Source organism: Phocoena sinus, chromosome 15 (genome assembly GCF_008692025.1).
Source record: "Phocoena sinus isolate mPhoSin1 chromosome 15, mPhoSin1.pri, whole genome shotgun sequence".
Lineage (NCBI taxonomy): Eukaryota > Metazoa > Chordata > Mammalia > Artiodactyla > Phocoenidae > Phocoena > Phocoena sinus.
Window position 1 is genome coordinate 15,072,385 of NC_045777.1, and position 13,424 is coordinate 15,085,808.

At 51.5% G+C, this 13,424-nt stretch overlaps 1 protein-coding gene and 1 long non-coding RNA gene across 2 annotated transcripts; one reads left to right on the forward strand and one right to left on the reverse strand.

The window, feature by feature from the left end:
* Positions 1-179: 179 nt before the first annotated feature.
* Positions 180-6,468, reverse strand: WFDC2 (WAP four-disulfide core domain 2). Its single transcript, XM_032606815.1, has 4 exons — positions 6,354-6,468; positions 5,633-5,776; positions 2,694-2,846; positions 180-334 (listed from the first exon to the last, which is right to left on the reverse strand). Exons 1-3 carry the CDS (start codon positions 6,427-6,429, stop codon positions 2,695-2,697), a joined length of 372 nt encoding a protein of 123 aa, XP_032462706.1. The 5' UTR covers positions 6,430-6,468; the 3' UTR covers positions 180-334; position 2,694.
* Positions 6,469-6,565: 97 nt separating this feature from the next.
* On the forward strand, positions 6,566-9,454 carry LOC116740838. Its single transcript, XR_004345967.1, has 2 exons — positions 6,566-7,294; positions 9,372-9,454. It is a non-coding gene; the product is annotated as an uncharacterized LOC116740838 (long non-coding RNA).
* The last annotated feature ends 3,970 nt before the right edge of the window (positions 9,455-13,424 follow it).

Sequence of the window (13,424 nt, forward strand, 5' to 3'; positions counted from 1 at the left end):
CACCCAGGCAAGTGCCAGCGCACACAGATGAGCCCTGAGTTTATGCTCATTGTGTCAGAGCTGATCTCAGACTTTGTGCCTGGATGATCTCGTTGCACCCTGCACCCCCATGCCCGCACCTTCACCCAGAGTCGTGGGACGAATGAGCCAGAATAATAAGAACAGAGGCCACAGCCCCATCTGTGCTGGAAGTGGTCACTTTATTGGTTGGAAAAGAAGCAGCTGTGGCCGCTCAGGAGGGGAGCACAGAGGCCAGGAAGGGAGGAGGGCAGCTGGGCTGGAGCCAGACAGGGCCAGGCAGACACTTCCACTCCCCGACTCCTCAGGCTGGTGGCTGGAGGTGGAGGAAGAAAATCACAATAATACCATCAACAACAGTATCCATGATACTGGACAAGAATGCCTGCAGCTTAAATTCTGGGCTAAAGCCCCCGCTACCCCATCACATCCCCCCTTAGCTCCCTACCCCCGCCCCCAGGAAAGCCTCACCGTCTGGAGGCCCTGGGGCTCTGCCTGCACTTTTCGGAAAGTCCTAGACTCATCTCTTCTGCTTCTGACCATCCCCGGACACACCTGGGTATACCATGGTCCCCACTGACCATTGTGACGTGACCTTCCTGAGGGGCCACTGTCATTTATGTCCCTAAGAGTCCTTCCACCACTAGCAAGTTCCACCATGCCCCTATTCCTTTGGCTAAGCTGGGTTAGCTGATCAAAAAGATCTTATTATTTTATTTATCCCATTTTATAAGCAAAATATTTGCAGTTCAGGGAGGTGAAAAAGGCTAGTTAAGTGTCAGAGCTGAAATCTGAACCCAGGTCTTCCTGACTGCAAAGCCAGCCCATGCAGCTGACACTGATGGAGGCAAGAGGTGGAGAGCTCTGGTCCCTGGGGAGACCGTGGTTCTCTCTCAGGCACTGAATTAACAACCTTGGGGCCTTGAGCACGTCCTCCCCTCTCTCTGGGTCTCAGTCTTCACATCTGGGCAATAGGTTCCATCACTGACCTGCCAGCCCCTTGGCTGAGAGCTTATCAAAATTATCGCAGGATCAACAATGAGATTTCAACCAAAGGGCCCTTCCAGGTTCTTGCTTGTCCGGTTCCCTCTGTCTGAAACAGCCTCCCCGCTGCTGTACTTCACCAGACTACCGACCTTTCATTCATCCTTCAGGATTGGCTCAGGGTCCCTTCTGGGAAGCCTGCTCCCTCCTTTCCCCACCCCCACCTGGGTGAGGCTTTCCTCTTCTATGTCCCCATCACACCCAGCCCCTCCCTCCATTGCAACACCGACGACAGGCACTGGGGGCGTCTGTCCATCTGTCTGCCTCAGCCACTGGGCTGCGAGCTCGGTGAGGAAGGGCGGTGGTCACCTTCCGTCCCAGAACCCGGCACAGAGCTGGACCCTGCAATGGCCTGACGATGCATGTTCTTTGGTTTTGCTTCTCTTTATTTTCTTACACTTGCTTTACGGCTTAATATTGTTTTATTTTTACTTATATGTGGGGAAAGAGAGGCTGCACAATCTTGTCCTTCCCGCGTCAGAGCCCCTCGAGGTGGCTGAGTGTAGCCCTGCCTGCCACAGGGTAAGTGCTCAACACACTCGAAAGGGGCATTTGAGAAACTGAACCGCAATTAACTGATCTCTACCAGCTCTGTCCTGAAAAGCCAAGCTTTTTGGCGAGAGTAAAGATCAATTCTTCTGCCTCGCACTGGCCTATGCAAAGAGCTTCCTACTTCCCCAACCCATCCAGCCACCGCCCGCCCTCCCAGGACACAGCTGCTCCTCCAGCCACTGACTTATTTACGTGGCTGTTAAGGGGAAAAGGAGTAAACCTTCTCACAGCCCAATTCATCAGCAAATATTGTCCCATCTACCTTCACATAGGTCCCAAATGTAGCCACTTACGTCACCTGGTCCATCATCTCACGCCTGGCCTCTTGCAGGAGCCTCCTCGCTGGTCTCCCTGCTTCTGCCTGCTCCCTGTCCCCTAGGGCCTCCACACAACACCCTCAGCAATCTTTGCAAATCTAAGTCAGAGCGTGTCCATTCCCAAGGATCCGACATCTCTGGGTCAAGACCATGGGTCAAGACCAAAGTCCTTACATGGTCTGTCAGGTCCCTCCGCTTACCACCTACCTCTCGGACCCTCTCCTCTATTGCTCTCTCCTTGATCAGCAGGCTCCAGCCTTCTGGCTTTTTCTGAAACTCACCAGGGAGGCTACTGCGTTACACCTGCTGCCCCCTCGGCCTGTAACATTCTCCCTGACATGCTCGCGGCCCCCTCCCTCGTTTCCATCAAGTCTGTTCATATGCTGCCTTCCGGGAGGTCCCATGAAAACATTGCAGTGCTGCTCCCTGCCGCCCCCCATCCCCACTCCTTATCCCCGCTCTTTTTTCTTTTTCTCCAGGCCACTTATTCCCCACTAACATTTCACAGAGTATACTTGCGTATTTATTTTATCATTCACTAGCATATAAAACCACCAGAAAGAAATTTGTTTACACACGGAGCATCCCCAGCACCTAGAGCAGTGCTTGGCACGTGACAGACGCTCAGTGAACCTGTTGAGTGAATGAAAGTAAAGGACAGAGAAGGGAACAGCAGTGTGTTAGCTCAGGTCCTCCTTTTCAGCCTCCTGCAGGTGTCATCACATCTGGGCATCAGTGCACCCCTCCCCCCAGGCCACCTACCTCAGAAGACAGGTGTGACACAGGACACCTTCCCGCAACCATTGTGGCAGCACTTCAACAGACCAGGACACTGGCTGTCCACCTGGCACTGGTCCATGCAGAGGCCGAGCTGGGGGAAGGCGATGTCCACCTGAGGGCAGGAACCCTTCTTTTCTGGGTGGAAAAAGGGGTGGGGGGGTGGGCAGAGGGGAAGCAAGGAGCTGAACACGTCTCCACAGCACAACCACCCACCTGGACTCACAAACAAGAGAGCTGCCTGCCTAAGTGGATCTTAGGGGCTGGAGTGGATCTCAGGGGACCTTGGGAGAGCACCTGCAACCTCCCTTCCTTCTGCTCTCTCCCTGAGTGTTTTGGGATCATAGGGCCCTAGTTTGAGCCCCAGATCTGCCTTTTCCTAACTCTGTGACCTGGGGCCAGAAATCTCCCAGAGCCCCGTGTCTTCAGGTGTCACATGAGATCCGTGCTGCCCATGTCCTGGGGCCGCTGTGGAAGCAGTGGAGGCAACAGACATATAGTCCTTCTCCCTGCACAAAGTCCTTGTAATAAGAATAATAATGAGTAAGGACAGCAGTTAACACTTAGCTGCTTCTATGTGCCAGGCATTACCCTAAGCATTTGAGTGTATTAACTCAGCTAATCCTCACGGTAATCCTAAAACAGGGCGCGAGGAACTGTTACTATTTCCTTATGTTGCAGATGAGGAAACTGAGGTACCAAGAAGTTAAGTAATTTGCCTAAGGTCATACAGGGTGGAGACAGGATCTGAACCCAGGAATCTGGCTTCAGGTCTGTGCACCATGCATCTGCTGCTTTGTCAGCTGTAAAGTGCAGTGCACGTGTGAGGGGTTACACGCCCACAATCTCTTCACTCACTCCCATCTATTCACTCCCAGTTACCACCATCTAGCACCAAGGCCCCCATACAACCTCACTCATCCACACCCAGACAAGCATTCTTCCACTAACACACACACAAACAGATAACACCACAGATATGTGCTGATTACAAAGCCCTTAATGTAAATTCAATTTGTCCTTTAAACCTCCACATCAACTCTCTCTTCTGTAGGGGATATTTCTACCCTGCTCCTACTACAAAGGAGGAAAATTAGACCCAGAGATGTGACGGCATCACCCAACGGCACACTGCTGATCATAAGTAAAACCAAGACCTGAGCCTAACCTTCCAATGTCCACACACACACACACACACACACACACACACACACACACACCCTGTGACCCACTTCCAGGGTCAAGGAGAAGGGAGCTGGCTCAATGCCCAGAAGCCCCAGGAGCAAGCCCATCCAAGTGTCAAACAGGCACACAACTGGGTGATGAGCTGCAGAGGACAGGAGGGGCTGTCTTCCTCGCACAAAGTCACCCTTTCCCTTGAGAAGGGCAGGAGCTTTCAATACCGAGCTGCCCCTGGACAGAAGGGCTTCAGGAGCGGGGTACCCACAAAACAAGCCACTGTGTGTGGAGGGTCTACTCTCTCCTGAGACATTTCACATGTATGATTTCACTTAGCCTCATGTCGACCCTACAACATCTGAGATTCTCATCCCATTTTGCCAGCGAGAAAGCAGAGGCTCAGAGAGGTGAAGCGACTTGCTCAGGACCCACAACCAGCAGACGGCACAACTAGGATTCTAGCTCAGGAGGCCCTCTGGTCCTGCCCCTCTTCCTGCCTCAGTCTGTCCATCTGAGACCAGGGAACAGCAGAGACTCCCGCTAACAGCAGAGATTCCTCTTTTTTCCGTCCTCCTCTCTCATCTGCCTGTCTGCCATCCTCCTTTCTCTCCCAGTGTCCTCCTCTCCTTCCGGTCCTCCTCCCTCTGGTCCAGGTTAGAGGCCCCCAGACCCAGAAGCCCCCTGATGGGCCTGTCCTCCCTCCACCTCCAACCTCCCTGCTCATGAGTGACTGAATCTCCAATTACAAACCTTCCCAGCCCCTGTGGGCATCTTCAGAGAAACCACAAGGTGGGGGCATCACAGAGGTTTTTTTTTCTGGATAAAGACAAGTGATCCCAGCACCTTGGGATCCAAGTCATATCCCTGGTCTAGTCCTCAGTCTTTCCCTCTGAAAAATAAGAAGTTTGGATTCCACAGCTTCCTGCTCTGATAGGAGCCCCCATGGCCTACTGGACAGTCTTCAGCTCCAGCAAGTACTTTTTATGACAGGCCAGCTTCACACACTTTCTTTCTCTCACTCAACCCTTAGAGTGGAAGAGAGTTTTAAACATGAAGAAGTGGGAGGGGTGCTCTGGGAGGGGTCCTGACATTCTTCAAACCACTCAGGCAGAAAGGAACCCCCTGCGTTATGACTCCTGCCCAGCCAGAAATGGCAATGTGACCTTGGACAAGAACCTTGCTCTCTTTTGTAGCTCACATCCACATCTTTAAGATGGGCTGGGTGCTCTCCTAAACCTGGAAAGTCTCCATCTGGACAGAGGGATTCGGGGAGTCCCGCCAGCAGGCGTCCCAAGTCCTTCCTCCTGGGTTGGGGAGGCCCCAGGGTAGGGGCGCTAATGGGGAGGAGCGCCCCAGACCTTGGGGCCCAGCCCATTGGGCAGCCCTAGGTTGCCCCGCGGCTGAACCCAGACAGGAGGAAAATCCGAACCAGGTCCCCTAATCTCAGAGAACAATGTTCCGGAACAACGTCTCCGTGGTGCGTCCCGGAAGTCCGTCATGCCCCAGAGCAATGAATCCGGCCAGGAGTGGGGGACCTCCCTTCCCCCTGGCTGCACTTCAGCGACGCCTAGGTTTCACCGGAGCCATGGGAAGGAGAGCACGGGCTGATCTGGCTCCATCCGCCTCGACCTGGTCGGGAACCCCTGGGTCGGTCGCGCCCCAGATCCCGGAACAGAACTGGGCACTCCCTCCCCCTCCCAACCCCCGCTGCCCCGCCCCGCCCCGCGTGGGTCCCCCGGGGTTACCATTGGGCATCTGGCAGACGGTGGCGCAGCCGGCCCGGCAGCACTTGAGATTGTCCGCACATTCCCCATCCGAGAGGCACTCCTGCGTGCAGTTCAGGTCCACCTCTAGCGCGGGGCACACGCCTGATTTCTCTGCTCCTGTGCCTGGGAGGCGGACGCGCAGTGGGGGACTCAGTCCCGCTCTCAGAGGATGCCCGCCTCCTGTCTGACGGCCCCAAATCTCAATCTCCCGGGAATTCTGAGTCTCAGTCCCTGCTCCCCACACCCCACTACAGCCTTGAGAGAGCCCCACCTCCAGGGCCGGGGTCCCTGATACCTGGGACGACAGGAGTGACCAAACTCTTGGCTTCTGAGCCCTCAATTCTTAGGGGAACCCCGCACAACTAAGCGTCTAGGAGCTTCCCATGTCCAGGCAGAGGGTCCCCGCCTCTGGCCAATGAGTCTCCATTGTCAGCAAAGAGTCTCCCCATCTCCCCCCGCGCATATGTCAGCCTTCAGTGTCTCCCCACCTCCAGCCCATTGGACCCCACATCTAAAGCTCCAAGGGTCACCACTTTTAGGCACCAGGGATCCCCGCATTTTGGTCTTCATGGGACTCCCCACTTCCACCCCGGGAATCCTCACTTCTCTGTCCCCAGAGAGGCTAAGCTTCTGCCGGGCTCCTTCCCGGCTCTCCCGGTTCGGCCCCTTTGGGCGCCAGGCCTCTCCCCGCCCCACTCACCTGTGACCGGGGGGAGGCCCAGCAGCAGGCCAAGGAGGAGGGCGGCGACGAGCAGACCGAGGCGGCAGGTAGGCATGGTGCTCGCCGGGGCGGGAGTGAGGCGCTGCCCGGAAGGGGGGATTTAACCGCTTTCCTGGGGGGCGTGGGGTAGGGGCGGGGCCGAAGCCGTGCGGGTAGAGGGCTCAGCGGACAAGGCAGGCGGGCCGGCTGCAACCTCTTGCCGTTTCACAATGCCCCAGGATCAGGTGTCACTCTGGCCCCAGTGGGAACTAGGAACCTAAGCTGTTTCCAGGCCGGTGCAGCTCGACCAGCTGCAGCTGGACCCTTGTCCGCTCCTGCTTCCCCACCTCCCTCCTGGGGCCCGTGGGCAGGGCAGCAGGAGGCCAAGGGCTAGACTCAGGGGTTCCCATTCTGAGACTCAGGGGTCTCCTGGTAATGCCCGCTGTCGGTAAAGGAGGGGGAAAGGGCAGGACCCACAGGGAGGAGCCTGCGGATGAAGTGGGTGGATTTGGGGTCAGCAGATCAGAGTGAAAATTGCTCTTTAGAGATTCATGGTGGAGCTGTTGTGTAGGGATACACAACAGTCCTTAAGCCCCAGGAGGTCTTTGCTGCTGGAGGGCAGCAATAGTAGGAGCTACAGGAAAATTTATTCATGAATGAACCGACTGGACACAAGAAACTGAGGCCAAGGAAGGTGAAACACCTATTAACATCTAGAGCCATTTCATGTGTGTTTCTCCCTCCCTCTGTTTTCCATACCAACACTCTCTCAGGGCTCCCTGTGTGCAGCTCTGTGTCCAATGTCTCACGGAGTCATGGATCTTCCCAGACGCCTGTGAACAGACAGATATTGTTGCCATCAGCTGTGCCTGACAGATGGACTGGATGTGCAGAGGGGGTGCCCTCCCACCCAAGGTCCCATGAGAAGCTGTAGAGACAAGGTTTGGTCCCAAGTCTCCATCCCTCCAAGCCCTTATTTTTTCCATTCCGTCATAAATGTACGTTCTTCGTGACACATCTAGGGCACACAGCTGGTGTAGAGAAAGTAATTAAAGGCGCCTTCGGCACTGGCTTTGGGTGATGGGGTCTGGGTTTGACTCCCAGCCGCCTCCAGCACCTCCCAGCTGAGGGACCTTGAGTGAATCACTTCCCTGTTCTGAGCTGCCGCGTTGTCACCTCCAAAGATGCTGATAATATAAACATCCCATGAGAACACAAATGGCGTGCTCCTGAATGGAACAGCTGTGCCCTCCTTCAGGGCTAGATACGCACTGACTGACACTGGAACCCCAGCTCTGGCGCATAACAGGTCGTAGCTCAATGGCCGTGAGTACTTCAAAACTGGTGTCTCCTGTTAGTAAGGAGACACACCAAGCTTTAACGTGCAGGCTGGTAAAGGCCAAGACACAGTTACCCAGCAAGAAGTGCCTTCAAACATCCTTCCTGATCCAAAATCTGAGGTCCTTAAGCCCCAGGAGGTCTTTGCTGCTGGAGGGCAGAAGGGGGCGGGGCAGTGACCATTGGGATGACAGGTGAGTCGGAGCTGGTGACAGAAGCACATCCAGCCACTGTCCCCACAGATGGGGACGGAGTTCAGCCTGGGGACGGAGACGGGTGCTGGTTGGGAGGGGCCAGGGCTGTTTACTCTGAGCACAGGGAACAGTCCACAGCCATGACGCAGGAGCCAGGTAGGGGCACAGCCCAGGGCGGCTCCTGGAACTCAGTCTAGGGCAGCAGAAGACACTTTGATGAGCAAATGGTCTTAGCCTGTGGACCCAGCTGCCTACTGGACCTTCAGCCTCAGGCACTGCTGCCGACAGCTTTCTTCTGGCACCTAGCTAGCTCCCCAGGCCAGGAAACTACTCGGCCTTACCCCTCCCCAGCCCTCTTGGGCTCTCCTGGGGATTGACTCTCTCTGACAGAAATGGGGATTAGTCTGAGGCCAAGAGGATGGGGCGGGGCACACGGATGGAGGATAAAATTTCATAGGCCAATGATGTTTAGCTTTTGCGATGCTAACCTGTGTGCTAGGTATATTCATATAGTTTGCTTCTACATAAAATGTAAAAAGGGCAGAGGCTTTAAAACCAAATACATTCAGATCCACATCAGGGGTTGGCTACTTCCTGGCTGTGTGACTTATAACAGCACCTCGCTTTTTGGACCTACATCTTCTTCTTCCTTAAAAGGGGTATCGTGAGGCAATTCCCTGGCGGTCCAGTTGTTAGGACTCCATGCTTTCACTGCTGAGGGCCCAGGTTCAATCCCTGGTCAGGGAACTATGATTCTGCAAGCTGCGCGGCGAGGCCAGGGAAAGGGGCGAGAGGAGTATCGTGAAAAGTGTTTTGTAGGGTTAGTTTAAGGTTCAAAGGGAAAAGCATAAACCAGATGTTGCAAACCTGGCTAGAATATTGTATTGTTAGCCCACACAGTACATTTTAAAAGTTTGAATTAGTTGGTAAATTTAAGAGTGGGGGATTTCACATGCAAGTAAAATTCTAGCATCTTTCAGAGAAAGGAAACGATCTGGGAACACAGTCTTGCAACATTCCATGGCAACTGTCTACGAGAACAGTGGGCCTCAAACCGGAGCAAGCATCAGAATCACTTAGATGACTTGTTCAAGCACAGTTTTGAGAGCTCTAGCTCCAGAGTTTTGATTCAGTAGGAGAGGGGAGGAACGTGAGAATCGGCAGCTAACAGGTTTCTGGGGCCGCTGATGGTGGTGCTCGAGGGACCACACTTTGAAAACCATGAATAAGCTAAGTAGAGCTGCTCTCTTGTTATGAGAGGAGGGATCTCTCCAGTTTCCATAATCCCCACCGTCCCCACCATTGTCTCCCCTGTCCCCACTCCCACTCCAAATACCTTCATCCACATCACTAGCCTGGCCGGGAAGGAATTTAAAATTGTGACCTCTCGGGTGGGCTCACAGTAGGTGTTCAGTAAAAGGTAACTTGTTTTTATTTAACGATCTTATAACAAACTTAATAATTAGGTATTATTCTCATTTTACAGATGAGGAAACTGAAGTGCAGCTAAGGGAAAGTGACTTGCTGACGGAAACAGCAGTAAATCAGAAGGAAGACGCTTGCAAAGCCTTTTAGTTGTGTGGCTGCAGTTATTTCAGTGTTACACACATACACACACACACACACACACACAGAACTCTGTCTGAGGTTAGCATAGATGATGCATCAAAAATTTGAACGTAACTTCATGAGTGTAAAATCATGTTTATCAAGGAAGAAAGGAAAGAAGAAAAGGTTGAAACAGGAAGTGATATGAGTCAGCTGCAGACATGCCTGCCCGCTCTTAGATGACTGTAAGCAAGTGAACATTGAAGAAATTCCCAGGAACGAACAGGGTGTCTTTAACCATACAATGGGGCTTTGTCCTCTTGGACTGTTTGACCCATTCAAACTTCCTTCACTCCAAGGAGACCTCGCTCTCTGAGTGTATTGGCTATTTTGTTGTTTTGTCAGCTAGCATTCTTCTGTCCTTTTTCTGATAACAGTAGCCTGATTTTGATTTGGTAGATGACTCTTCCTCCACGCATGACAGGTGGGGTTGGAGGGGACTGCCAGTCAGAGATCCTGCCCTACCCCCAGACCGGGAGTGGCCAATCAGATGCTCTCCCTGGAATTTTAGTCTTGACCAATGAATGACAAAAGTTCTGAAAATGTATGGCACTCATTCAAAAGTGGCCTGAGAAGACCTTGGTTCTGTCTTGTTTACCATCCTTTCCAAGCATGGTTCTTTTAGCATTACCTTCAGTTTCGTGAGCTAAACTAAATCAGCGCTATAGGTTGCCAACAAAAGATTCCAGTGGGATGTAACTGAAGGGTACAGTTAGGAAGGGAGAATGCTTTCCTACACACCTTTTCTGGAAATGGCGGTTCATTTCCAGTCTCAGTATGAAGAGATTCTTCTCCTTCTTTGGAAATATTTTTCCAGTGTGATTTATATTCAAGATTTGTTATCCCTTCCTATCCTTTTAGCATGTGAGGTTATATGAGTGAATATATTTTCTAAACTGAAAAGCACTAGACAAATGGAAGGACCCTTTATTTTATTTTATTTTAGGCTGTGTCAGGCCTTAGTTGCAGCATGTGGGCTCCTCGTTGAGGCACACGGGCTTCTGTCTAGTTGTGGCGTGTGGGCACAGTTGTTGTGGTGTGCGGGCCCCAGAGCGCATGGGCTCTGTAGTTGTGGTGCATGGGCTCTCTAGTTGTGGCCCACGTGCTCAGTAGTTGCGGCACATGGGCTTAGTTGCCCCACGGCATGTGGGATCTTGGTTCCCCAACCAGGGATTGAACCCACATCCCCTGCATTGGAAGGTGGATTCTTAGCCATTGGACCACCAGGGAAGTCCCAGAAGGACCCTTTATGATCACTTGCTGAGACAGACACTCTTCTTTCTGCATCCCTCATCCAAGCAAGAATTTTAAGGAGAACTTAATTAACACATCACTTTTTTTTTTTTTTTGTGGTACACCGGCCCCTCACTGTTGTGGCCTCTCCCATTGTGGAGCACAGGCTCCGGACGCGCAGGCTCAGTGGCCATGGCTCACGGGCCCAGCCGCTCCGCGGCACGTGGGATCTTCCCGGACCGGGGCACGAACCCGTGTCCCCTGCATTGGCAGGCAGACTCGCAACCACTGCGCCACCAGGGAAGCCCAACACATCACTTTAATGAAGATTTATAGCTTTCCTTGCTGCTACAAATGAAAGAAGATGCCTTCAACAACTAGTATTAGGTTTATAGAACTAAAGCATTTGTATAGCATATTGATCTAATTTTAAGTCTGGTTCAAAATTGGCATATGTGCTCCTCTCATTAAATAAGATAAGCCTCAAAGCTCTTGCATATCTCTTTGTTTTTTCATTCTCAACTTTAGCCCATCGTTCCCCCGTGGTTTTTCAGAATCGTTTCCATTCTATGGAAATCTCCAGAACCACACTTGGTTTCTACCTTAGCCAATGACCTGATGTCCTTCAGTCCCTTCCATGGAAATTTCTTCCAAATTCCATCCTTGTCAGTGAGTATATTTCTGAGGGAACCCTGTGAAGAGGAGAATCCCTTCTTTTCCGAGGTGGACTCTTCCACCAGGGGTTCCATTCCTTCCCATACTCCCTGTCTTCTCATTCCCCTTCATCTTCATGTGTTCCCTCCCCATGGGATGGAAGTCTCCATCATCTCTAAGGAAGAAATAAAAATAAACCAGAAACAAACAAACAAACAAACAAACAAAGGAAGGGAGAATGGGTGACCACTACATGCCCACACTGTTGTCACAAATTCCTTCTCTGCCTCCAATAGCCAGACTCAGTTTCTGTTGCTCACAACCAGAGAGATCTGATGCCTTTATCAGGGTCACCATCAAATTCCCCATTTCCAAATCCAATGGACTTTTCTCAGCCCTCATCCTCCTCTAACTCACAGGTAAGGTCCTCATGGCATAAATGCAAATCAAATTCTTTATACAAAAAATTTTTTTCTGCATCATCTAACTATAAAAACTATGAACAGCAGAGCTTTCCTATTTGAGTACTTTGAGTCCCACCTCTTGAATCACCAGGGCCTTAGAGGACACAACTTTCAAACCTCTTTTAGAGGACAGTCTTTGAAGTCAGAGAGTCTTGGGTTCAAATCCCACTGCTGCCAGTATTGGTTATGTGACCTTGGAGAAGAGGTTAATCCCAGATATATCATTTCCCAGCTCTGTGACCTTGGCAAAGTCATTTAACCCTTCCAAGCTTCAGTTTCTTCATTTATAACATGAAATAGTACTTCTAACCTCATAAGGTCAAACATGAACTAAGATAATTTTTTTTTTTTTTTTTTTTTTTTTTTGCGGTACGTGGACCTCTCACAGCTGTGGCTTCTACCGTTGCGGGGCACAGGCTCTGGACACGCAGGCTCAGTGGCCATGGCTCACAGGCCCAGCCGCTCCGCGGCATGTGGGATCCTACCGGACTGGGGCACGAACCCATGTCCCCTGCATCGGTAGGCGGACTCTCAACCACTGCGCCACCAGGGAAGCCCTAAGATAATTTTTTTAAAAAGCAACCAAGGTAGTGCCAACACATGATCAATAGCTGTTTTCAAAATGCCCCGTAGATGCTCTGAGCTCTGTCTACCTGGCCCTGCTTCATCCCAGTGGCTCCAAGGATGTCATCTACCTTCATGCTCTGACAGCTCAGGTTCTGGACCAAAGACACTCTGTGCCTGCACTCCCAGCAGTTCAGGGTGCCTGAAGGTATTTTGTCTTTGCCTGGGAAAGTCAGGCGTTATGGTTTCTCTGCCTCGTCTCCACAGGGAGAGAAACTGTAACAGACTCTCCCAGGTATCTACCCAACGGCCTTTCCTCTTTCTTCCTTCCTAAGAAAGAAAGCTCGATGTTGTGTGTGGCAACAAATTCTCTCCTAAAAATAGCCATTAAATATATACCTGAGAAATCTGTCAGTATAAGGCTATCTATGTGCTCTTAGGATGGAGATGAGTAATAATATTTAGCGCTTTAAGAGTAAACAAAGTAAGAATCAAACATGAAATTCTAGGCAACTGACAAATGATTCCAATGAAATCTGATAATGAGTAAATAAAGAACATATGCCAAACACAGAGTTAAAAGAAACATATAATCCATGATGTAAAGTAGTTGAAAGAAAGAAAAAAAGAGAAATGAAGGAAAGAAAGAACCTCCCTCTTTCTCCCTTCAACATCCCTTCCCAGGGTTTATCTAATCTCATCCTCCATATGGTCACGAGAGGTGGGCAGGGTAGATTTCATCATGCCCACTTTATAGAGGAGAAAACGGAGGCTGAATTGGCATCCCGAGTCCAGGGAGCACCGCACAGGACAGGCAGGGGCAGAGTGCACGCACAGCCAGTACGTACTCCAAGAACTAGTGTGGAACGCTTCGTAGAATTGTGTAAGGAAGGAGCGTCCTTGTAAACCAGATTTTACAGGGGTTGTTATTCATCTGCATTATTACACAGGACCAGGCACCAGCCTCCCTCGTAAGTGGACCCACCTCCAGGGTCACGTGGGGAGGCAAGAGCAGA